Source organism: Malaclemys terrapin, chromosome 4, assembly GCF_027887155.1.
Source record: "Malaclemys terrapin pileata isolate rMalTer1 chromosome 4, rMalTer1.hap1, whole genome shotgun sequence".
NCBI lineage: Eukaryota > Metazoa > Chordata > Testudines > Emydidae > Malaclemys > Malaclemys terrapin.
In genome coordinates this window covers 52,951,024-52,978,594 of record NC_071508.1, presented here as the reverse complement: position 1 = coordinate 52,978,594, position 27,571 = coordinate 52,951,024, and the positions used below count along the sequence as shown (strand labels likewise).

General features: G+C 42.1%; 1 protein-coding gene across 1 annotated transcript in view; it reads left to right on the top strand.

Annotated features, from left to right (window-relative positions):
• Nucleotides 1–27,571, top strand: part of PDE3B (phosphodiesterase 3B) — a 279,698-nt gene that overhangs the window by 148,598 nt on the left and 103,529 nt on the right. Inside the window, exon 2 of the mRNA XM_054027191.1 lies at nt 5,360–5,410. Coding sequence (XP_053883166.1) covers nt 5,360–5,410 — 51 coding nt within the window. The remainder of the gene's footprint in view (nt 1–5,359; nt 5,411–27,571) is intronic.

Below are 27,571 nucleotides of genomic sequence, written 5' to 3'. Positions count from 1 at the left end.
GCACTGAATCTGTTTCACTGCATTGATTGGGTCAGATGTCAGGGAGACAGACCTGGGCATTGTCAGCATACTGAAGACACATCAGCCTGTGTCCTTTTATTGCCCTTTCTTGCAGTCTCCAACACACGCCGAACAGAAGGGGAAGCCAGGTTTGAACCTTGTGCACTCTTCATGAGAGAGGCCTCCAGGTACAGGAGCAGCCACAAAAAATAACTCCGACCTTTCATGGGCAGAAAGGAGTAGAGTAATTCTAGAATTGCAGATGTCTGAACAATCATGGCAGTTGTATCAACATCTTATTTTTGGACTGAAAATAGAGAAGAAGAAAAAAGAGCAGTGGATTATTCTTTTCTGTAATTTGTAGATAAATATAGGCTATGCAAATGAATTTATCAGGGAAAAAACACAGTTAGAAATATAACCATAACTTCCCAGTTACAGTGATATTACTGGGTTTGCAAGGTTTGAACATCACTAAAATTCATTTTCCATATGTAGTTTTTATTTTTTGTCTGCAGAAAGAACAATGAATTGACGTATTTGTGCCCGGTAGCATCTTCCGATTGCATTGCTGACGTATCAGTGTGGTTTTGGTGGTTTTGTAAAGCTGTTCATGACATGTAGGCTTGCAATCATATTCACACAGTAACTTCTAACAAAACTTTTGAAGAAGAAAATGTTTTCCACAGACGTTTTAGCAGATTTTATTTTTTCACTTTAGCATTTATTTTGGCTTTTTGAGTTAGTGCTCTTAATCTAAATCCTTGCTATAAAGTATTTACAGAAAAAAATGTTGGTTGGTTTTGGAACAAAATTAGACTACTTCTGGGCAGAAAATATCATATTAATGATATTATCATATTTTAAAGAGCAGGGAATATTAATATTCTTGTACTATGAGAGAATAGCACAAATTGGAAAATAAAAGACCCAAGCATTTTACAGTGACTTACAAATAATCTGTCTTAATTTTTCAGAAGCATTTTATGGACTATATGATTTAATATGTCAAAGAATATGTCATAATATTTTGTTAATACTTGGAGCCCAAATACAGTGGAGGCATGTTCTTTTGAATACGGAATATCTAAAACATATAGGGGCAGATCTTCAGCTGGTGTAAAATGCCACATCTGCTTTTAAATCAATGAAGCTATGACAGTTTACAGCAGCTAGGGATCTGCCCCGTGGCCCATCTTCCTATTTATTTTCAGACTTCCTATTATAAAAAAAAAAAAAGGACCATTTACTTGTTTCTCATTTAATGAGTTGGAAGTATAGATGTCATACTCCACTAGGTTATGGGGGCAGGGAGAAGGAAGTAAGATATAAAGCCATCTGTTTTGTGCTTAAACATAGATAACTAGCTGTTGTAATTTTGAGTAGCTAATTATATAGAATAGGTTTTTCTGGTAGAATTGTAAAATTTCTGAATGAAGGGAAAGAGTAGATGCAACACAGTAGAATTTTATTAAAGTATTGGCAACCGTGTCTCACAAAATCATACTAGATATGAATTCAAATCAGTTGGATAAGGACATTGTCATGTGGAATGCTAACTCGTTAGAATTTCTAAAAAAACCCTATCATTTATCACTAAACTTTTATCAGGATATATATGTGTGGAAGAAGTGGATACCACTGCTATCTTTGAGTTTCTATCATAAGGAAACTAACCTATAGAGACGCTACCAAGTATAGTGTTTACTACTGAAATATCAGTGGAAATATATATATATTTCAACCCCAATTTAACATCTTTATTAGTGTTTGGGAAAAGGCAAAGGATATGGATGAGAGCAAATTTGCTGAGATTCAGTCCAGACAAAACAGGAGTGATGTTGGCGAGTTGAGGAGAGCAATTGGACAATGACACAGATTGTATCTGCCCCACACCCCGACTGAAAGTGTGTGTCTTCCACTTGTTACAATTTATGAGTCTGGTTAGATTTACAATTACTGTTGAATGGTAAACTTTCAACAATATCAAGACAGGTTTTTTTATGTTTGCATCTGGTTAGGAGGTTATGATCTTTTCTTACCAAAAAGGACCTCATTGTAATTCATACTTTTATTAATTTGTGACTCGATTACTGTACAGGAATATACTCCACTTGAAGCTATTTCTTGAATCCACTTGAAAATGAACTGGTATAGAATGTGGCCTACCGCTTGTTAAATAAAAGATGAAGCATAGAATAGGTCTCCTATTTACCAGGGAAGAAGAGCTAATAACTGATGACATTAAGAAAGCTGAGGTATTTAATGTCTATTTTGCTTCAATCTTTGCTAAAATGGTTACTAGAGACCAAATACTCAACACAATTCATATTAACAAGGGGGAGTGAGGACAAGCCAAAATAGGGAAAGATTAGATTAAAGAATATTTGGATAAATTAGAGGTATTCAAGTTGGCAGGGCCTGATCTTAGGGTCCTTAAGGAACTAACTGAAGCAATATCAGAACTGTTAGCAATTATCTTTGAGAACTCATGGAGGACAGGTGAAGTCCTAGAGGACTGGGGAAGGTCAAATATATTGTCTATCTTTAGAAGGGGAACAAAGAGGAATTGGGAGTTATATATCAGTCAGCCTAAATATGATTCCTGGAAACATACAGTAACAAATTGTTTATAAATTAATTGTTTAATACCTAGAGGATAATAGGGTTATAAGGAATAGACAGTATGGATTTGTCAAAAACAAATCATGCCAAACAAACCTAGTTTTCTTTTTTGATGGTTATTGACCTAGTGGATAAGGAGAAAGTAGTAGACATGATATATCTTGATTTTAGTAAGGCTTTTGACACAGTCCCACATGACATTCTCATAAGAAAACTAGGGAAATGTGGTCTAGATGAAAATACTGTAAAGTGCATGCTTAATTGGATTAAAAAAACCACATGCAGTTAGTTAGTTAGAGGGCCTATCTAGTGGGGTTCTGAAGGGGCCAGTCATGTGGTCTGGTACTATTCAGTCTGTTCATTAATGACTTGGATTATAGCGTGTGGAGTATGCTTATAAAATTTGTGGATGACTCCAGGCTGGAAGGGGTTGCAAGTACTTTGGAGGACAGGATTAGAATTCAAAGAGACTTTGATAATTAAAGAACTGGTCTGAAATCAACAAGATGAGGTTCGATAAAGACAAGGCCAAAGTCTTGAGAAGGAAAAATCAAATGCACAACTACAAAACTGGGATTAACTGGTGAGGTGGTAGTACTGATGAAAAGCATCGGAGGGTTATAGTCCTGGGCTTTTACTAAAAACATTCCTGACAAAATGGGGAGGGAGGAGGGTCCAGCATGCTGCTCAACCCCCCTGCAGTATCTGGGAGCTATAGGGTCCCCATTGCCCTGCAGAGCCAGTTGGGGAGCTGTGGGGGGCCCCTTTCAGTAGCCGCTGAGCAGCTCTGGGGTGCCTCTGCCATGGCCGGAGGCAGCTGTGAGCTGCAGGGGGTGGGGGTGGTGGCTGCTCGTGGCGGCGGCTGGGAGATATGGGGGTCCCTTGTGTCCGCTGAACAGCTCCGGGGTCTCTCTGCTGCTGCCAGTAACTGGGCAGCTCAGGGGTCCCCACTGGTGGCCAGTCAGTTGCGGGGAAAGGGAGGGTCCCACCGCCACCATTGACAGCGGCTGGGGAGCTGTGGGGGGGCCCTTCCAGCAGCTGCTGAGCAGCTCCAGAATCCCTCTCCCTGTGGCAGGGGGAGTATGGGGATCAGCTGCTCGCAGCAGCTGCAGGCAGGGCTTTGCCAGCGCTGGCAGCTAGGGAGCAATGGGGTCCCTGCTGACACTGGTGGCCGGTCAGTTGCAGGTCGCCTGTGGAGGCTGGGCTGCTGCAGGGGTCCCTTGCTGCTGGCTTCAGCAGATGTTACTCAGCAGGCTCAGTTCGTGTGAGCATGCTCAGTATACCCTAAGTAGCACATTCAGTCAGATAGCAGTTTTTCACACTACAGGACAGCTGGTTATCTTTGGGGGCCTCCAATGTCACAGATTCCGTGACTTCCATGATATAATCGTAGCCTTAGTTATAGTGGATCCCAAATTGAATATGAGTCAACAATATGATGCAGCTGTGTACAAGGCTAATATCATTTTGAGGTGCATTAACAGGAAAGTAGTATGTAAGACATGGGAGGTAATTGTCCTGCTTAGGCCTCGGTACTGTGGAGGCCTAAGCTGTAGTACTGTATCCAGTTCTGGGCGCCACACTTTAGGAAAGGTGTGGACAAATTGTAGAGAGCTCAGAAGAGAGCCACAAAAATGATAAAAGGTTTAGAAAATCTGACTTATGAGGAAAGAATAAAAAAGCTGAGCATGTTTAGTCTTAAGAGGAGAAGATTAAGGGGGGACCTGATAATAGTCTTCAGCTATGTTAAGGGCTGTTCTAAAGAGACTGATCATTTACTCTTCATGTCCACTAAAGGTATGACAAGAAGTAATGGGTGTAATCTGCAGCAAGGGAGATTTATGTTAGATATTAGGAAAAACTTTCTCACTATAAAGGTAGTTTAAGCTCTGGAAGAGGCTTCCAAAGGAGGGTGTGGAATTCTGACCAATAAGGTTTTTAAGAACATATGGCCAAACACCTGTCAGGAATGGTCTATGTTTACTTGATCTTGCATCTCTCTGCTTATGCTACAGTTCTGCAGTTCAGATTTACAGAAGATGAAGATGGGACTTCTTGGATATATAAGAGGAGTTCCTGACAGGGCATTTTCCATGGCTTTCAAATCCCCCCCCATCCTCACCATGGGTCCAAAATAGATAATATTTGTTCACCACAAGACTTTTCTTTTGTGAGCATTTTGGGGGAGTGGATGTTGCTTAAGGGGGTTAGGGGGAAGTGAAACTTTTTTCTCGTTTTTTTTTCCTTTTGCTGTAAATGTATATTGCGACCATTGTTTTTATTGCTGTTTAAAAATTATTTCCAAGAATGCTTAGAGCTTAGCGTAGCTGCCATTTTGTTTGCCTTTATAACTAGATAAATACAAATAGAAAAGCAGCATCACCACCCACTGCTGTGACCTGTCTGATGGATGACTTTTTTACTGTCTCAAATCTTGCAGGATTAAAAAAAAGACCATATAGTTACTTTATCAATAAGTAAATTGTATTGCTCTTAAAATATAAATCTTTTACTGACAGTTATTGCTATATTTGGTTTTCATACTTTATCATGACTTTTGTTTTAATGTTAGCAATTGAGACAATGAAATGATCAGTTGAAAATTAACCTTTCCCACCCACCAAAATTTGGAGGGAATTATTGTAAATAGCATGAACTGATCAAGATTCTATTAATACACACTTTTTGACTATTAGCATATAACTCATTACTATTTATTTTGCCTCTTTTACAGATGATTCTTTGGGACTGGGATTTGAAACAATGGTATAAACCCCATTATCAGGTCAGTCTATTTTATCTGCATTGGGAAAGCTAATATTAATCTAATGAAAATGCACTTTGAGATTAAAGGATTCCCTCTAGAATGGCAGATTTCAATTTTTCCACTGGAGTTTTATAGCTGTCTAACTTGCTGGTATTTCTTCAGTATGGTGATTATTACATCTTCCAACTTCTCCTCACTTTCAGGTTCAGTTCTCTCTAATTCTTGACTGCAGTTGCAGGTTTGTGAGTGCAGGTATTGCTGAGTCAGTACAAAGACAATATCTTGATATTAGTTCATACTCAAGGTGACTTGCTGGGCTTGTTGAGACCTCTGTTTTGGTATTTCTCTGTGAAAGTAAATTCTTCCCAATAAGGCACATCCCTGCGATGATAGTTTAAAAATACATAACATTAAGAAAGTGTACTTATAATTTTATGCAGAGCTGGTAGCGATACATGTAGTTAAGATTACCCAGCATTTTCTATTATAAGATCTTATTTTCAGTTGCTTATAACTTTGTCAAACTTTAATCATTTGGACTGAAATTTTCCATTCTGGGTGTCTCCCTGGGACCATATATTTATGATTTAAGATTTCAGCTAAAACGGTTCAGTCATTTCTCAAAACAAGGTTAGGAAAAAAATGTTGTTTTTCCCATGTTAAAAACTTCATATATACACACATACTTCATTGATACATTCTAGTGCTTCCATGTGTTGAAGCAGAGACTTAAAATTTGGCAGGGGAGTTGACCTGGTATCAGGGATATGCATTTTGCCATCCCTATAAAAATCATCTCAAATGTTAGGCCAGTTAGAAGCCTCTCTAAAAACATAGTTAGCATGTGCTCAGTAAAGGCCTGCTTGAGTTTGGCAGCCAAATTATCTGAACTTTCTTTCTGTACTACTTGTGCTCCATCCCCACGGCTGCAGGGGCTGAGCAGAGTTTTTCCTGTATTTGTTCCTCCGAGCTGCAGTGGCTCTGGGCATAGGAACTAGGGGCATAGAGACTGCCTCTCTGGTGCTCTCAGTGCAGCTTGTGTTGGTGACCAGGCTGCCTGGAGGCAAAGGAGGAAGCAGCCTAACTGGACTGCAGAGGAGTGAGGAATGGGAGAGGCAAAGACAAGCTATGGAAGGTGATAGGAACAGGGAGGGCAGATGGAGAATATATGTTAGATGTGGGGCAGAGAAAGGCTGAGGGAAGAGGGGGCAGACATGGTGGACAAGGATAGAAGGATCTGTAACCAAGAGACCATGCCCCCTTTTAGGACCTGGACTGGAAGCCAAGATTCCTGAGTTTGTGTCCTCGGCTGTCTGATAAATAGCTGTGAAACCTACTTGCAAATTGTGTCTCTCATCCCCCTTTAGAGACTGCTACACATAGCAATAATAGGCTATTATTCTCTGTCAGTTATTCCATTAGCTTAAATGATAGAGATGTGTTTTATATCTATAGTTCCAATAGTGCTGATGAGACATAGGAAGGTCAATATCACTTCCCAGCCAGGAGCACCCTCCTGCACCTCTAACCCCTCATTCCCAGCCCCACCCCAGAGCTAGGGGGCTAGGAAAATATATAAACCAAATTAAGTTTAAAGACTGTTCATATTGCAAAGTCAAGCACTCGAAGGTTAGGAAATGCTAGAATTAAGGTTGCCTGTACAACCTTAATACACTTCCCTTTGGTATAGTCATTATAATAGTATTTAGTTACATGATCATATACTATTTTTCCACAGAACTTCTGTCTTATTCAGTGCACAAGATGGACCATGTGCTGGGGATAACTAGGGTTGTCTAGTAAAGGAGACTGTTGTCTTTTGCACCTCAGTCTCATTTGCTCAAGAAGCTGAAAGGTGTGGAATGAATGAAGCAGTAGATTGCACATAGAGAAAGGATGGCCTCATGGTTTAAGCAGTTGAATTCTAATTGTATCCTCCAAAGTACTTGCAACCCCTCCCAGATGGTGTCATCCACAAATATTATAAGCATACTCTGCACTCTGTATTCCACGTCATTAATGAACATATTGAATAGTAGCAGACCCAGGACTGTCCCCCGCAGGACTCCACTCAATACACCCTCCCAGTTTGACAGCAAACTGTTGATAACTACTTTTGGAATGTAGTCTTTCAACCAGCTAAGCACCTAACTTATAGTAATTTCATCTAGACCATATTACCCCAGTTTTCATACGAGAATGTCATGTGGGACCATGTCAAAAGCCTTACTAAAATCAAGATAAATCATGGACCCCCCCCCCCCCCCCCCCCCGCCCCATCCGCAAGGTCACTAACTCTGTCCAAAAAAAAAAAAAAAAATCCAAACGGGGAAATTAGATTGGTTTGGCATGATTTCTTTTTGACAAATCCATGTTGGCTATTCCTGATAAGCCTATTATCCCCATCATGCTTACAAATTAATTGTTAAAAAATTTGTTACAGTATGTTTCCAGGTATCATACTTAGGCTGTCTGGTATATAATTCCCTGAGTCCTCTTTGTTCTCCTTTTTAAAGATAGGTATTCTATTCTCCAGTCCTCTGGGACCTTACTTGTCCTCCATGAGTTCTCAAAGGTAATTGAGAACAGTTCCAAGATGGCTTCAGTTAGTTCCTTTAGTACTCTACAATGAATGTCATCAGGCCCTGCTGACTTGAATACATCTAACTAGGTGTAACTCATTTTGTGCCTTAGCCTTTATACATTCTTGTCCCTACATGCTTGTGCTTTTCTTTTGCACTCCTTAGCAATTTGTCCATGTTTCCACATTTTGTAGGATTTCTTTTTGATTATCAGGTCATTAAAGAGCTCCTGATGAAGTCATATTAATATTTTTCTTGTCTTTCCTTCCCATTGGAATAGTAGGCAGTTGTGCCTTTAATATTGTCCCTTGAGAAATGCCAGCTCTCCTGAACTTCTCTATCCCTTAGGTTTTCTTCCCATGGGACCTTACCTACCAGTTCTAAGTCTGTTAAAGTCTGCTTTTTTGAAGTCTGATGTCCTTAAGAACTGCCGTTCTGAGTCAGACCAATGTTCTATCTAGCCCAGTATCTTTTCTGCGAGAGCGGCCAGTACCAGAGTTTCAGGGAAGTGTACAAAACAGGACAGTTGGAGAGATCCACCCATGCCTTCCCCTCCCAGCATCAGCAATCCAAGTTTAGGGTCATCCTGAGCATTGTTGTGTCCCTGATTACCTTGGCTATTAGTTACTGATAAACCTATCCTCCATGAACTTATCTAGTTCTCTTTAAACCCAGTTATACTTTTGGCCATCCCAACGTCGCGTGGCAATAATTCTATAGGTTAATTTTGTGTTGTGTGAAAAAGTACTTCCTCTTCTTTGTCCTAAACCTTGCTTCTATTAATTTCATTGTGTGACCCCTGGTTTTTGTGTTGTGAGGAAAGATAAAGACCACTTCTTTATTTACTTTTTCCACACCATTCACGATTTTACAGACCTCTTGTATGTCGCCCCTTAGTTGTCTCTTTTCTAAGCTAAAGAGCCCTGATCTTTTTAGTCTGTCCTTGTCTGGAAGCTGTTCCATACTCTTGATCATCTTTTTTGCCCTTCTCTGAACCTATCCTTTTTGAGATGGGGTAACCAGAACTTGGCATTGTATTCAAAGTGTGGGCACACTATGGATTTATATAGTGGCATTATGATATTTTCCTGTCTTGTATTGCATCCCTTTCCTAATAGTTCCTAATGTGCTGTTAGTCTGTTTGACTACGGCTGCCCATTGAGCTTAAGTTTTCAGAGAACTGTTCATGGTGACTCCAAGTTTAGACTCATCTATCTTTAATTGCTAGGATTGCCTTTGAAGCCCTTTTTAAAAATTGATGTTACATTAGCTACCTTCTAATAATCTGGTACAGAGATTTGTTTCAGCAACAGCACTAGTTCTGAAATTTCATATTTGAGTTCCTTCAGAATGCTTCTGGTGACTGATTATTGTTCAATTTATCAGTTTGTTCTAAATCCTCTTCTATTGACACATCAGTGAGGGACAGTACATCCAGATTGGTCACCCAAAAAGGATAGTTCTGATGTGGCTGTCTCCCCCACATCTTCTGCAGTGAAGCTTGATGCAAATTTGTTTAGCTTCTCTGAAATGGCCTTGTTTTCCTTGACTGCTCCTTTAACCTTGGTTGTCTAGTGGACCCACTGCCTGTTTGGCAGTCTTCCTGCTTCTTATGTACTTAAAAAAAATTCTTACTGTTAGTTTTTGAGCCATTAGCCAGTTGCTTCTCACAATCTTTCTTGGCCTGCTTTATTATACTTAGTTTGTGTATCTTTGTATTTTCTGCATTAGGATTTGACTTCCAAATTTTAAAGGATGCCTTTTTGCCTCTTGCAGCCTCCATTATTCTGCTCTTTAGCCATGGTGGCATTCTTTTAGTCCTCTTTTTAGTCTTTTCTGATTTGGGGTATATATTTAGTCTGAGCTAAAGTTACTATCTTATGGAGTTTTTAAATTGTCTCCATGCTGCCTGCAGGCATTTAACCCTTATGACAGCTGCTTTTAATTTCCATCTGACAAGTGTCATCATTTTTATGTAGTTTCCCTTTTTAAAGTTAAATGTTACTGTGGTGACACAGTATATATAATATATATTTTTGGTATTATCTCTCCTGAAAGGATATTACATTATGGTCACTATTGCTGAATGGTTCATCTATAGTTACCTCTTGGACCAGATCCTGTGTTCTACTTAGGACTAAATTAAGAACTGGCCCTACCCTCGTGGGTTCCAGAACTAGCTGCTCCAAGAAGCAGTCATTTATGGTGTCTAGAAATTTTTATTTCTGCTTTACGCCCTGAGGTGACATTTACGCAGTTAACCTGAGAATGGTTGAAACTCACCCATTATTATTGCACTTTCTGGTTTTATAGCATCTTTAACATGCCTTAGCATTTCACGATCACTGTCATCATCTTTGTTAAATGGTCAGTAGTATATTCCTACTGCTATACTCTTTTTATTCAAACATGAAATTTCTATCCATAGAGTGTATGGGACAACTTGTTTCGCATAAGATTTTTACCTTATTTGATTCTATGCTTTCATATAATGTCACTCCCACATCGGTGTGACCTACTCTGTACTTTTATACCCTGGTATTACTGTGTCCCATTGATTATATCCTCTTCTTCCATGTTTCTGTGATGCCTTTATATCAATATCCTCAATAAATGACAGACACTGTAGTTTACCCATCTTGCTATTTAGACTTCTAGCATTTGTTTAGAAGTATTTGTACATTTTGTCAATATTCAATTACTTGCCATCATGTGTTATATTTAAATGGGACTCTGTTTCGTTTGATTGTTTCTCACCAACTTATACTTATACTTCATCAACTTCTTTCCTATCCTATTTAGTAGAGTATAGAATTCCCCATTTGATAAATTCATCCCTACAGGGGTGTTGTAACAATTTGTATAATGGGAGTGCTGAGAGCTATTGAACCAAACTGTAAACCCTGTATATAATGGAAACCACTTTGAGTTTAGGGATGTGGCAGCATCCCCAGCATCCCTAGTTCCAGCACTTATGTATAGAATGTCTTTGCCAGAATTGTGTGCTCCTCTGCACCTATTGGCTTTTCCCCAGCCCTTAGTTAAAATTCAAAAGGTTGGAGAAGATTTTTTTAATCTGCCAGCAGTCTGGTTCCATTTTGGTTTAGCTGGAGTCCATCTCTCCTGTATAGGCCATTCCTTTCCCAAAAGGTTCCCAGTTCCTAATAAACTTAACTCCCTCCTCTCTACACCATATACACACTGAGACCGTGCAGAGACCTACAGTGACCTTATTCTGCTTCTCTCACTTCTTCCTTTCCTTATAATCATGAAATCTATCATTTCATGATTACTTTCACCCAAATTACCTTCCGGGGGTGGGGGAGCTCTAACCTGAACCCTACAGCCCAGGGCTGAAGCCCTTGGGCTTTGGCTTCAACCCTGGTTGGTGGGGCTCGGACTTCAGCTTCAGCCCCAGGCCCTAGCAAGTCTAATGCCAGCCCTGGTGATTCCATTAAAATGGGGGTAATGACCCACTTCGGGTTCCTGACCCACAGTTTGAGAACCGCTGGCACTAGAGACTTTAAACTGGTCTACCTTTCACCCCCTTCTGGACTTCAGAATAAGTGAATGTATTCTTGTGTAATAATATTTGATACTGTGTCAGTTATTTGCAGTATATTGCACAAAATGTCACTTTCTGTTTAAGGAAAAGATACATTTTCAGTGGATGATTGTGCTTGTTTTAGTGAACAAAATATAAGTATGCATAGCTTAATGGTGCTTAAGAAAAAAGTTAAGACCATCTTCTACAATTATTCCTTTAACTCTTCCCCGCCCTACATCTGTTCCCCACGTCCCAAGTGTGTATCTCAGGTTCTGAATCCTCATCTACCATAACTAGAGCCTTCTCAGTCACTTAGCAAAAATAGTGGGAAGAATGGTGCCAGTCAGGAGAATCTAAAGCAGCCCTTTCTTTCTGCAATTATGTGTAGTAGAAGTAGGTGTTGGGATTCACCCAGAGACTGATTCAGTGAAGGTGACTTTTTATTCACTGTGTAAACATGCATAGCCTTGCTGGGGAACAAGTAAGCATAAAAACAACTAGACAGCTGCTGAAGGCAAGTGGGTTTTTTAATAAATTTTTATTTGCATTTTCTTCTTGTGACCCCACAGTTGAGAAATGAAGGCTTGCAGAATAAAATGTGGATACAGTTCATCATGCAACTGAGTGGCCAGCATAAGTAGGCACCATTGAGATTCAGGAGCACCCGCTTATACATTATTTTGGAATTGTTGTGGAAATAATTTATCTTTCCCAGAACTTGGAGTTATAAAACAAAGAGCCTGTGAGAACTTTTCTGTCTCACTGTGCATGAGGCTGGTAAGAATATGAAACAAACAAACAAAAACCTTAATAAAGAGAGAGCGAGAAAGAAAGAAAGAAAATAGAATAATGCGGGAAAAGCAACACACACATTTTATTAGTCAATCAAGACAAAAAGAAAACAGGAAAAAAGAGAAAATGCAGATGAAGGTAGAAACTGTTATTTAAATAGAATGTATAATAACATTTGAGGATGAGATGCATGAAAAAAAAAACAAGAAACTGGTGCAAAATATAGAGAACTACAAAGCCACACCTACAAAACAAACAAGTTCACCATTATACATATAAAGGTGGCTGAAAATTCAATATTGATGTTATACAGGTAAATCAAGATTTTTATTAATACTGTTACATACTAAGCTGCCTTTCTTCTGCAAAGATTTTGTATACCCAAGTCTAATAGTAGACTACTTTTTTTTTTCCAGATTTCAAAAAAATTTGGGGTTTCCTCGACACTTTTGAAAAAACAAGATTTACCTGTTTTGTCTGTCTTTGTTTGTCTTCATCACAGTATTCCCGTTCTGCAGTTTCTGCTCTGAATGTGAGACTGCTGGGAACTCTCCTAATAAGATTTTTTTTAACCTTCTTTTTTAACATTTGAGCACCCATAGTGTTTTTGCTTACTAAGGTCAGTTTCTACATCATCTGCAGGCTCACCACGGCTACTGGCAATTATGAGAAAGGACTAGACCGGTCAGACAGGATAGGATCTGGTCTCCATCCACTCCGAATACTTCCCAGAATTTACAGACATTTCCCAGATCACCTAAAGTTTGATCTCTGCAGTGTAATGTTCATGATTTGATGTCTGGCATCTAACATAGAGAAACAACCCAGATGGTTCCAATTTTTGCTGCAGTCCCTCCACCTTGTTCAGTCACATCCACACCCAACCAATTGTTGGCAATTTCCAGATCTCTAAAGGCTACTCCTGAGGGCATTCTGCTCCAAAAAATTAAAAATTCTGCACACAATATTTTAAAATTCTGCAAATTTTATTTGTCAAATAAATGTGAAGGCTCCAGCATGGCATTGGGAAGCACAGGCTACTGACTGCACAGAAGTGGGAGATCACTGGGCAGCTCCTCCCCCACCATTCCCTGGGGACACGAACTCAGAAGTGAGGCTGCTCCCAAGCCTGACACAGCGCAAGGACTGAGCCTGCCCCTCCATGCCAGGTGCACCAGGCGAACACTTATATGTGACCATGTCCCATTTGTGAGCTTTTAGTTCCAAATGTCTGCAAAGGAGAGGAATTTGGGTGAACAAGTGTTGCAGACATGTAGTCATTGCTTCAAAAATGAAGGGGAATCAGGGACAACTGCACACTTGGTCATTATGGAATACCACAATGTGCCAGTGACTGGCATATCATTAATCATACTCATCAACCCAATTGTTAATGGGAAAATTGCGCAGAGGACAGAAGCAGAATCCCAGTGGCAGCAGCCTTATAGAGATCTCAGAACCTGAGTAAAGTAAAAAAACATCTGGAAGAAGCTCAGAACACACAAAAGCAGTTATCTAATCACACAGAAAGATTTCTTACAGTTGAAGTAGGAAGTCCATGTCAGGATGGAAGTAAGTACCAGATGACTGCCTGCTCTTTTGGACATGTCAGACAAAGACATTGTTCCTGTGCAATATAGAGACCACTGGAAAAAGAGATGCTTGAAGACCTAGAAGTGCAGGTCTTGTAGGCTCAGCAAGGCAGGATCCAAGTGTGGAGGGACTTAGTGTGGCAAGATCCAGTTGTGGGTTGAGAGGATTCTCTGTGGGGCAATCTGGGTTTGGGCGGCTCAGTGGGGGATCCGGGTGCGGGGGGATCTGGATGCACAGGGGCTTGTTCAGGGGTTCTTGGTGTAATGGTAATGGGACTTTGAGGGGGGTCCTGATGAAGGTGGTTTCAGCTTGGTGTGTGGAGGATAAAGCTCAGCGGGGGTGGGGGTCTGGATGTGGGATGCTCAGTGGGGGGTCCAGATGCTGGGTGAGTGGGGCGGGGACCCAGGTGCAGCTGGTTGGGGCTTGGTGGCATGGGGATTCAGGTGCGGGTGGCTTGTCAGTGTGATCCAGGTGCAAGGGGAGTGTGACTCATCGGGGGTGGGGTTTCTGAGTGCAGGGGGAGTGAGGCTCGGCAGGAGGGTCTGAGTATGAGGGTGTCTGGCTGCACGGGGGTTGGGCAGATGGGGGAGCAGCTCCCTGTACAGGGATCCCTCCCCATGCAGCTGAGGAGCGATGGGTGCAGGAAGTGGGGATGTGTGGGTTTGAAGAGCTTCCTGTAGCCAGGGGAGGAATTTGGGGTTGGGTCTGACCCAGCACCGGGTGCTGTGCAGAGGAAGAGGAAGTTCCATCCTTCCCACCCAGCCGGGACTAGCAGCTGAGCCCAGTGCAGAGTAGGAGCCACCAGCCAGGTCTTCTCCAATCCTGTCTCCTGCCCCACAGTGATTTATCTCTCTGCCGGCTGCCCTGGGCCCCCGAAACACACTGCAGTGGATGCATGATTACTTTTGTGGCTTCCCTTTGCTTCCCTGTCAGAAGATCCTATTTCTGCAGGGAAGCAAAGAAATCTGCCAGGACATAAATTCTGCACATGCGCAGATTTCCCCAGGAGTAATAGGCACAGTCCATTACATCCTCCTCTTTTAAATCAATTAGTTATATGACTATGATATAAAACTATAAACCAATTAAAAAATGTAACTAACGTATAACTCAGCAAATAACGCTGATATCGTCAGAAGTCACCAGTACCTAACCCTCCATAACATCATCTTAAAGATACTATTCCTTGAAAGCACATAGTCTCATAGCTTTTTCTCACATATGAATAATTCCACCATTGGATGTTTTGGTCATGGGAGTGTCTTTTTTTTTCAAATGGTTCATTTTGCTAGAGACTGCTCTCTGTGGCCCTTGGTGTTCGTTAGGCAGTTCTTGATCCTACGTGATATTGGATTGATTTTATACAAGCTGCAACCTTTCAGAGTCTGCACTTGTAGGTCTTCAAGCATCTTTTTTTCCAGTGGTCTCTATATTGCACAGGAACAATGTCTTTGTCTGACATGTCCAAAAGAGCAGGCAGTCATCTGGTACTTACTTCCATCCTGACATGGACTTCCTACTTCAACTGTAAGAAATCTTTCTGTGTGATTAGATAACTGCTTTTGTGTGTTCTGAGCTTCTTCCAGATGTTTTTTTACTTTACTCAGGTTCTGAGATCTCTATAAGGCTGCTGCCACTGGGATTCTGCTTCTGTCCTCTGCGCAATTTTCCCATTAACAATTGGGTTGATGAGTATGATTAATGATATGCCAGTCACTGGCACATTGTGGTATTCCATAATGACCAAGTGTGCAGTTGTCCCTGATTCCCCTTCATTTTTGAGCAATGACTACATGTCTGCAACACTTGTTCACCCAAATTCCTCTCCTTTGCAGACATTTGGAACTAAAAGCTCACAAATGGGACATGGTCACATATAAGTGTTCACAGCGCATAATGCCAGATAAATAGTGCTTTTAGTTTAGCAATAATTGAATTGGCAGTTTTATCTGGGATCTTTATCACTCCTGAATACTTTGAATATAGCTCTTGCCATTTTTACATGTGGTTTAGTATTTTTCAAACAAATACATATTTCCCTTTGTCTGAGACCTCATAAACTCATGACAGCTCTTTTCAATTGCTGGGACTGCAACATGCACACCTTGAACATCCTTTTATTATCTTCTCAATATCTCCAGACATGCCAGTCCAGTATGTTATTGCTTGGTTCTCTGCATGCCCTAGTAAATTTCATGTAGCTGAAACAATACTATATTAGATACAGCCATCTTTTCTCCTACAAATAGTGTTCTGTCCTGACACAAAACCAGATCCTTCATAGGCAAGAAGGATTTAGTAGCAGGAACAACATCTCTTTTGTGTCTAGACCATCCTTTTTGCATCCATGTCATTACTACATGGAGCTGCAAGTTTCTTTTCCTGTACAGCCTTTTTTCTTCAAAAGGTCTAACTCCTTGCACTATCACTGTCGGTCTCATACTTTTTATAAAAATAGTTTAAGAACATAAGAACGGCTATACTGGGTCAGACCAAAAGTCCGTCTAGCCCAGTATCCTGTCTACCAACAGTGGCCAATGCCAGGTGCCCCAGAGGGAGTGAACCTAACGGGTAATGATCTCTCTCCTGCCATCTATCTCCACCCTCTGACAAACAGAGGCTAGGGACACCATTCCTTACCCATCCTGGCTAATAGCCATTAATGGACTTAACCTCCATGAATTTATCCAGTTCTCTTTTAAACGCTGTTATAGTCCTAGCCTTCACAATCTCCTCAGGCAATGAGTTACACAAGTTGACTGTGCGCTGTGTGAAGAAGAACTTCCTTTTATTTGTTTTAAACCTGCTGCCCATTAATTTCATTTGGTGGCCCTAGTTCTTGTATTATGGGAACAAGTAAATAACTTTTCCTTATCTACTTTCTCCACATCTCTCATGATTTTATATACCTCTATCATATCCCCCCTTAGTCTCCTCTTTTCCATGCTGAAAAGTCCTAGCCTCTTTAATCTCTCCTCATATGGGACCCGTTCCAAACCCCTAATCATTTTAGTTTGCCCTTCTCTTAACCTTTTCTAGTGCCAGTATATCTTTTTTGAGATGAGGAGACCACATCTGTACACAATATTCAAGATGTGGGCATACCATTGATTTATATAAGGGCAATAATATATTCTCCATCTTATTCTCTATCCCCTTTTTAATGATTCCTAACATCTTGTTTGCTTTTTTGACTGCCTCTGCACACTGCTTGGACATCTTCAGAGAACTATCCACGATGACTCCAAGATCTTTTTCCTGATTCGTTGTAGCTAAATTAGCCCCCATCATATTGTATGTATAGTTGGGGTTATTTTTTCCCAATATGCATTACTTTACATTTATCCACATTAAATTTCATTTGCTATTTTGTTGCCCAATCACTTAGTTTTGTGAGATCTTTTTGAAGTTCTTCACAGTCTACTTTATTTTTAACTATCTTGAGCAGTTTAGTATCATCTGCAAACTTACCACCTCACTTTTTACCCCTTTCTCCAGATCATTTATGAATGAGTTGAATAGGACTGGTCCTAGAACTGACTCTTGGGGAACACGACTAGTTATCCCTCTCCATTCTGAGAATTTACCATTTATTCCTACCCTTTGTTCCCTGTCTTTTAACCAGTTCTCAATCCATGAAAGGACCTTCCCTTTTATCCCATATCAACTTAATTTACGTAAGAGCCTTTGGTGAGGGACCATGTCAAAGGCTTTCTGGAAATCTAAGTATACTATGTCCACTGGATCCCCCTTGTCCACATGTTTGTTTGAACCCTTCTAATAGATTAGTAAGACATGATTTCCCTTTACAGAAAGCATGTTGACTTTTGCCCAACAATTTGTTCTTCTATGTGTCTGACAATTTTATTCTTTACTATTGTTTCAACTAATTTGCCTGGTACTGATGTTAGACTTACCGGTCTGTAATTGCCAGGATCACCTCTAGAGCCCTTTTTAAATATTGGCGTTACGTTAGCTATCTTCCAGTCATTGGGTACAGAAGCCAATTTAAAGGACAGGTTACAAACCTTAGTTAACAGTTCCGCAACTTCACATTTGAGTTCTTTCAGAATTCTTGGGTGAATGCCATCTGGTCCTGGTGACTTGTTAATGTTAAGTTTATCAATTATTTCCAAAACCTCCTCTAGTGACACTTCAATCTGTGACAGTTCCTTGGATTTGTCATCTACAAAAGCCGGCTCAGGTTTGGGAATCTCCTGAACGTCCTCAGCTGTCAGGACTGAAGCAAAGAATCCATTTAGTTTCTCTGTAATGACTTTATCGTCTTTAAGCACTCCTTTTGTATCTCGATCATCCAGGGGCTCCACTGGTTGTTTAGCAGGCTTCCTGCTTCTGATGTACTTATAACAAAATGTTTTTTTACCTTTTGAGTTTTTGGCTAGCCGTTCTTCAAACTCCTCTTTGTCTTTTCTTATTACATTTTTACACTTAATTTGTCAGTGTTTATGCTCCTTTCTATTTACCTCACTAGAATCTGACTTCCACTTTTTTAAAAGATGCCTTTTTATCTCTCACTGCTCCTTTTACATGGTTGTTAAGCCACGGTGGCTCTTTTTTAGTTCTTTTACTGTGTTTCTTAATTTGGGATATACATTTTAAGTTGGGCCTCTATTATGGTGTCTTTAAAAAGCGTCCATGCAGCTTGCAGGGATTTCACTTTAGTCATTGTACCTTTTAATTTCTGTTTAACTAACCTCATTTTTGCATAGTTCCCCTTTCTGAAATTAAATACCACAGTGTTGGGCTGTTGAGATGTTCTTCCCACCACAGGAATGTTACATGTTATATTATGGTTACTATTTCCAAGCAGTCCTATTATAGTTATCTCTTGGACCAGCTCCTGCGCGCCACTCAGGACTAAATCGAGAGTTGCCTCTCCCTTTGTGGGTTTCCGTACCTGCTGCTCCAAAAAGCAGTCATCTTAAGTATCGAGAAATTTTGTCCTGAGGTGACATGTTCCCAGTCAATATGGGGATAATTGAAATCCCCCACTATTATTGAGTTCTTAATTTTGATAGCCTCTCTAATTTCCCTTAGCATTTCAGCATCACTATCACTGTCCTGGTCAGGTGGTCAATAATAGATCCCTAATGTTATATTCTTATTAGAGCATGAAATTACTATCCATAGAGATTCTATGGAACATGTGGATACATTTAAGATTTTTATTTAATTTGATTCTACATTTTCTTTCACATATAGTGCCACTCCCCCCTCCGCATGACCTGTTCTGTCCTTCCGATATATTTTGTACCCCGGAATGATTGTGTGCCATTGATTGTCCTCAGTCCACCAGGTTTCTGAGATGCCTATTATATCAATATCCTCTTTTATCACGAGGCACTCTAGTTCACCCATCTTATTATTTAGATTTCTAGCATTTGTGTACAAACACTTTAAAAACTTGTCACTGTTTATTTGTCTGCCCTTTTCTGATGTGTCCGATTCTTTATGTGAATGTTTCTCGTCTGATCTGGCCCTTACATGATCCTTTCCATCTTCTTCTCCCGACTAGAACCTAGAGAAACTCTATCAATAGACTCTCCTCTAAGAGAAGTCTCTGTCCGATCCATGTGCTCCTCTGCAGCAGTCTGCTTTCCCCCATTTCCTAGTTTAAAAACTGCTCTGCAATCTTTTTAATGTTAAGTGCCAGCAGTCTGGTTCCACTTTGGTTTAGGTGGAGCCCTTCTCTCCTGTATAGGCTCCCCCTATCCCAAAAGTTTCCCCAGTTCCTAATGAATCTAAACCCCTCCTCTCTACACCATCGTCTCATCCATGCATTGAGACTCTGAAGCTCTGCCTGCCTTCCTGGCCCTGCTCATGGAACTTGTGGCATTTTTGAGAATGCCACCATAGAGGTCCTGGATTTCAGTCTCTTCCCTAACAGCCTAAATTTGGCCTCCAGGACGTCTCTCCTACCCTTCCCTATGTCATTGGTACCTACATGTACCACAACCACCGGCTCCTCCCCAGCACTACACATAAGTCTATCCAAATGCGTTGAGAGATCCGCAACAATTTAGGGGGGGAGGGATAGCTCAGTGGTTTGAGCATTGGCCTGCTAAACCCAGGGTTGTGAGTTCAATCCTTGAGGGGGCCACTTAGGGATCTGGGGCAAAATCAGTACTTGGTCCTGCTAGTGAAGGCAGGGGGCTGGACTCGATGGCCTTTCAAGGTTCCTTCCAGTTCTAGGAGATGGGATATCTCCATTAATTTATATTTATATTTATTTATTTAACCTTCGCACCAGGCAGGCAAGTCACCATACGGTTCTCCCGGTCATCACAAACCCAGCTATCTATGTTTCTAATGATTGAATTTCCCATTACTAACACCTGCCTTTTCCTAGTGACTGGAGTTCCCTCCCCGGAGAGGTAACCTCAGTGCGAGAGGATACCCTAACACCATCTGGAAGGAGGGTCCCAACTATGGGAAGGTTTCCCTCTGCTCCCGTTGACTGCTGTGCTTCCCTGGGCCTTTCATCCTCCTCAATAGCGCAGGGGCTGTCTGACTGGAGGTGGGACAATTCTACAGGGTTCCGGAAAGCCTCATCAACATACCTCTCTGCCTCCCTTAGCTCCTCCAGTTCCGCCACCCTGGCCTCCAAAACCCGTACGCGGTCTCTGAGGGCCAGGAGCACCTTGCACCAAATGCACACATACGCCACCCGCCCACAGGGCAGGTAATCATACATGCTGCACTCCGTGTAATAAACTGGATAGCCCCCACTCTGCTGCTGGGCTTCTGCCTGCATTGTCTCCTGCAGCTACCTAGTTAATGAAAGGGTTTTGTTTAAATCAAGAAGTTGTGAATGTAGTTTAATTTACAGGTTTTAAAGAACAGCAAGTGAACCTTGCCCCCTTCCCACTCCTCTTCCAAACTCCGTTGCGAAACTCCCTGTAAGCAGCCCCTGTTCACAAAGTTTAGAATTGAACTGTTTCTTTCTTGAACTTGACATTTTTTGGTATATGCCATTCCTATCAGCTGGGTGCAAGATTTGGTTATGCAGCTCTGTTGTCTCTGCCATAATGATAATATAATTGCTATAATAATTCCTTGAATATGGCCAAAGATCTCCTGATGTTTCTGCTGGAATACCTGGTTGCAGACTTGATTCCACATGGCAGGTGGCAAAAATGGTATGTTCCCCATAGAGTTATTGAGTGTGTAGATACACAAGGATAACTTATCCAACCTTATCTGCCAACTTCCATCCTGTTAATCAAGAATAGTATCAGGTGGAGACTATTGTCTTTCCTGATACACAACTCAAAGTACTGTGTAATGAATAGGATGTGCTGTTGTCTGTGTGTACTGACTTTCAGGCCCATGAGTCCAGACATCTCCACCGTGTGCCATTCTTCTATGTAATCACAAGGCTATTAAACCAGTTCGAGTCCCTGAACTCTGCTTACAAATCTATTTTCTATACTTTTGTGCAGAGTACCTTTCATTGTTCTAGATAGGCTTAAGGATATCTTCCAACATCTGCAGACAACAAGTAAGCTGTATGTGTATGATGCTGTTACTCAAGCTCCCCAAAGTCTGCAATACATCTTTGTATCTGGCAATCAGGCTTTCCGTGGTGATAAAGGTCAGTTATTGCTAGAATGTCAGTTGAGCAGGTTAGATTCCGCACCTCATATGCTGCTCTGCCTCTTATCAGGATTGGTGAAATCTGAGGTTTTTTTCAAGCATTTGTCTGTGTGTTCCACTTATGGTGTACTTTCACCCCATGCACTGGATATCAGAATGCTTTAGCCAGCAGCGTCCATTGGTTGCACCTGCTCCCTTGATGACCTTGAGCCCCTCTCTTCCTTCAAAGGTATAAAGGGGGCAGAGTGACAAGCCAACCCTCAGTTCCTTTCCACTGCTCTTTGCTGGAACTGAGATCCAGCTGTACTGTCCACTTTTTCCCCCAGTCACATATTTGATTCGTTTTTTTATAAATAGTTTATTGGTTATTTAGATTTAGTAGGTTTTAGCTTTATTTAGTTTTTCTGCCCTGTACAGGGGCATCTGACATTCTGTTGGGACTAAGACCCCTGGGTCTTAAATTTCATGAGTCTTGTTGGGTAGATATGACCATTAGTGACACACATGTACGCTGTCTTGACCATTTAGGGAAGAGCTGTGTAAGAGAGACATGTAAGGATCGTAAAGCCCTTACTGAAAGGACAGCTAAATCTAGGAATAATAGGAAGAAGTTATTCCTTTTAAAGAAAGGTACGAGGCTAGTCTCTGAACTAGATGGGAGACAGGACCCCACTAGTCGGGCATAGTCCACAGTGAAAAGTGCCCCAGCAACTGCCTTAACTTCTGGGACTCTGGTCACTCCTGCCATTGCAGCTGTGAGCAGGGACAAGCATCACTCATCAGGAGTGCAGAGGAAGATTTCCTGGCAAGACTTCCTCCAAAAGAAAGAGCTGTTTTTTTTGGGGGGTGTGTGTGTGTGTGTGTGTGTGTGTGTTTGCTTATGCCTTTTGCTGGGGGATGGGAACGGGGGGAAGGGTGCACAAAAATCATTTTCTATCTGGGGCGGTAAAACATGTAGACCAGCTCTGATCATGTGCCTCAGATGCTGGCACACTTACAATCTTCTGCAGTGTTGATTTGCTCAATGCAGACAGTCTCAGCACAGCAGCTGTCAGGCCCTGTGTATTTGAAGCCAGTTGCTGCTGCTTCAGTAATCCCAGTTCTGACTCCTCTGGCAGCAGTGCTACTGCTGCTGGTATTAGTATCCCCAGCGTGGGGTTTGTAATTACCAGGCCAGCCTATGCCACAGCACCACCTGGTGCCGAAGCATATGGCACACAATGATTTGACTATTTCCATGCAACCTAACTCCCACTTATTAGAGGTTTCTGTTAATCAGGAGATGCTTTTTAAGTCACATGGGAGTTATGGTGGTAAGCCCCCTTCAGGGGGTAATTCTCAGATTGCCTTGCAAGTAGATCCCTTAGAAGAAGATGGATATTCTTCTTTATCTTCTATTAGTGGAGGTGTTTCAAGCTCTTAGCCTTTGGGATACCTCTCATGACCGACTGATTTATTTATTTGAGAGTCAGGTCAGGTGTATGGGTAAATATAGGCATGTTAGTTCAAATGCCCCCAATGGATACGTCCGCCCTGGCATACCCATAAGGACAAACTGCTTGGCCTGACTGGCATCCATTGGGCTCATATCCTACATTTAAGCATTCTTCAGCTTCTGGTTCCAGAGCTAGATCTCCTTCTCCCTGGCAACAGCAGCTATAACAGAAAAGTACTCATTTTGCTGACTGAAATCTTCTCCACATCAGATTCTGTGAATATATATCTCAACAAGTTCCTGAAGCTGTCCCAGGACACAGTCACCAGATGAGGCTGTGGCTCCCCCCCCCCCCCCCCCCCGATGTCTTCGTCAGATGATTGTGGAATGACTTACAGAGTGGCAGAAGTTGTGGAAATGCAGTTCAGCCTGTCCAAGAGAAAGAGCATAAATTGTTGAACTTATTACATACATCCAGTATAGAGGGGCTTGTGCAATATAAATGAAGACGTAGTTATGTCAGACTCCAGCCTCTGTACCACCAACCTCTACAAATTTTGAAAAAAACTATCAGGTTCCTTTAGAAGGCTTTGAATATTTTCTACATTCATCCTCCTCTGTCGTCTTTAGTTGTGACCATGGCACAAGAGAAGTCAAAATATCAGTATTTTAGGACTACTCCAAAGGAAAAGGAGTCAAAAAGATTGGACCTTCTGAGGAAAAAGAGTTATTAGTCAGCTAGCCTTCAGTTTTGCATAGTGAATTATCAGACCCTTCGTTCACGTTATGATTTCCGTGTGCGGAACAAGGTTGCCGAGTTTCTCAAAAAACTTTCTTCTGACTCTAGGGAAGAATTTAAATCTTGGAGGGTCCATTAATACTGAAGACCACACTACAGGCCTCAGTTGATGCTTCAGATATAGCTTTGTGATTGACAGCAATCATCATGCAGCATATCATGGCTCTAGGCATTTGGATTGCTAAAGAAGGTTCAAACTACACTAGAAGACCTTCCTTTTGAAGGAAATCATCTGTTCAGTTACAAAACTGTGGAGTCGTTACATTTGTTGAAGCATTCTTGAGTTACATTATGGGCACTATGTATTTCAACTTCCCAGTACAAGAATAAACAGTCTCAATGTAATACTCATCATAGCAGCAGGTCAAGTAGGGCAGTATGGTACGCCATACCAGTGAGATATTTATAGCTGGTACTCCGTACTGGAAAGACACAGGAGGAGCAGAAAGTGGGGCTGCCGGGCGACCCCATGCCAGCAACAGCAGCTTCTCTGGCATGGCTTTACCATCCCCAGCCCTTCCACGCAGCTGTGTCTGTTGTCAGGGGTCTATACAGCAGCCCTGCCAGAGGCAGGGCCGGCTCTGGCTTTTTGGCCGCCCCAAGCAGCAACAACAACAACAACAAAAACAACGGCGGCCAGAATGGCAAAGCAAAAAAAACCTGCGGCTTGGCCGGAGCGCGGGTGCAGGGGGACTCCCTGCGCTGCAGATGTGCCCCGGCTAGCGGGGGAAGGGAATGGGGGGGGGAGAGAGAGAGAGAAGGGGGCAGCCAGGGCTTCCGCGTGGCGCTGCCACGCGGCCCCGCCGCCTGCTGGGAGGACTCTGCGCTGCTCCGGTCGGCTGGGAGGGAAGGACGCGGGCTGCCCTGCCGGGCTTGCTGCAGGGCGCTCCCATCCTCTGCGCCGCTGCCCCCTACAGGGCGGCCGGAGCGGAACACCACCACCAAAAAAAAAAAAAAAAAAAGCAGCTGTGCTGCTCTAGGTCTGGGGGGCAGTACACCCGTGCTGGAGGAGCCCACATTCTGCTCTTTTTGCTGCTGCGGTTCCAGAGAGCCCTGCAGTTCAGAAGTGTCTGGTGCAGGAGGAGGATGGAGACCCCTCCTCCCCCCCCCCACCGGTAATGTGAGATGGATCATGGAGAGGGGATGGGGAGAGCTGGGGGCCCGGGCTGGGTGCGGGGCGGGGTGGAGTCACGTGGGGAGGCCACATGTCCCCCCCCCCCCTTAGCTGGTGCCCTCCCCCTTTGTGTCCCTCCCATGAGTGCAGCATACCGGTAAGAAATGAATTCTACTTGCACTACTGCATAGCAATCTGCCACTACTCCATTATCAGAGAACATCAGATTTCTCTAAGAACAAAGGGTGATTCTGTAAGAGGAGACCTTTGTCAACATTTACTAAGATGAATGCTAAGGTGTTGTATGGCTCCAAGTGCAGTCATTTTAACATGTATATCGAGTGCTGCCAACCAACCCTGGAAGATCTTTTCACTTTTCCTACCCCTTTTTGGGACCATTCCAGGAGGAATAATACCACAATAATATGTACTGGAAATAATTCAGAGAGGTCACTCTATGCAATTCCAAGAAATTCCTACCCCTAACCCACCTCTTTAGAGACCCTTCTCATAAAAGTCTCCTTCAGCGGGAGGAGGTTCAACCTTTGCTGGCTCTCAGTGCTATAGAGGAGGTTCCCCTTCAGTATTGGAGGAAAAGGGTTCTATTCCCAATATTTTCTAGTTCCTAAGAAATCATGTTCAATTTTAGACCTGAGAAATTCTTTTGTTTGCCAGTTCAAATTTCAAATGGTAATCCTGTTCTCCATACTACTTCCCTAGATCCTGTAAGTTGATTTGCAGCTTTCAATCTACAAGACACATATTCCAGCCAGCAAACAGGAAATATTTTCATTTTGCAGTGGGATAAAATGCACGTCATCAATAGAGTCCTTCCTTTTGGGTTGTCGATGACACTGAGAACCTTCGTGAAATTTCTGGCAGGGGTAGCAGCACATGTTGGGAAAAGGAATGTGTTGGTTTACTTGTACCTAGACCAGTGTTTTTCAGCCTCATCTGAAATCAAACATTTGTGTGACCCCCTTACTTTTTTTTTTTACTCTTATAATAAATGTATCCATTGCAATAGCAATAAGCCTATAGAATTGGTTTGTGTGTGTATTTGGAGAGATTGACGGATAACACTTGACCTTGAAGGGTCAGGGTAAGTAGCAGAGGAGTGAAATTTTTTGCTTTGGCTATAATAAAATTTAACACCTTGTGACCTACCACTTGCCTTTTGGGACCTGCAGGGGACATGATCCACAAGTTGAAAAGCAGTGATCAAGATTATTCGTTGGTGAAGGGGTCTTTTCCCAAGCAGGTAATAAACAGTGTTCAATACATCATTCATCTGTTCTGCAGACTGGGACTGAATAAACAAGGAGAAGTCTCAGTTAATCCCAGCTCAAAAGGTAGAATTTATTGGGGCTGTAACGAACTCCACAGTGGCTTAAGAATAACTGCCATAGACTAAATTCAACAACATGCTAGAATTGATTAATCAGTTTCAGAATAGCATACATACTAAAGTGAAGACTTGTCTTTGGATTTTAGGTCACATGGCTTCACGTACCTTGGTGATCCCATTTGCAAGACTCCACCTTTGTGGTCTTCGAAAGTGGCTGTGGATGGTCTGCCATCCCGCTGTGTGATTTTTTTTTTTTCACAGAGATAAGCTTACACTCTGACCACACTCTAAATTTCTCCCCAAAGTGAACTCTGATTTCCACTTAAATCAGACTATACACTTACCTGTTTTTTCACAAAGCCACATTCATCCAAGGGTGAGGCTGTGTTACATACTCTAGATCAGTGATTATAACTAAATCTTTTTGGGCTCAGGACTCATTTGTAAACCTTGATGGCCTGTCAGAATCCAGTAAATAGCTTTAATGCAAAACAATTCTGGCTTACTAAATATTTCTTACCCGCGATATACAATATACATATTAACATAATAAGTACTAAATAAGTACACCACGCATACCAGAGAGGTGGCTGCTGTCCCACAGGGCTGGCTGGGCTTTGCTCCCCACTCCAGCCATTGTGACTTCTGAGGTTGCTGTGATGCTCAGGTTTGGTCCAGCCCCACTGTTGGGAGCCAGCCATGCGTTGCAACCTGGTGCATGCGGTCATAGCACCACTCACTCACATTTGGCCCATGCAGCTCCTTGTCGTCATGACAGAACAGCAGCTGGACCAAACCTGAGTGATGCTGTAACCCTGAGCACCAAGTCACAATGCCAGGAGCCAGGGATGAGCCCAGCCAGCTCTGTGGGATCAGGGCTGCCTCTGCAGGCTGTATGTGTGTGTTTGCGGAATACGATCTGCAACACCCACCCCAAAGGGCCTCCTGTGTTCCTGAGGGGCAGGACCCCACCCCATGACTCTTTGATACATTCCGGGGCCCCAATTTTATGTTGTGACCTCGGGTTGTGAAATTGTGCTCTAGATGTTCTCTGAGCTCTGTTTTTTGACTTAAGTAGAACAAAACCATTCAGGAATTTTCCTAAGCTATTTGTTTCTATTGCTGAGAAATCCAAAGACAGTTTTTACCCAGTGACTCTCTTTAACTTGGTGGTGTCAAATTGTATAAAACCATATTGTGAGGTGACCAGTTTAGAACTCATAACCTTTCTTCTGACTTGATGTTCAAAGTCAGCTAATTCTTGTAGTTTTATATTTTTTGTATGTATAACATGGGTGGCCAAACTTACAGACCCTCCAAGCCGCATACAATAATCTTCAGAAGTTCAAGAG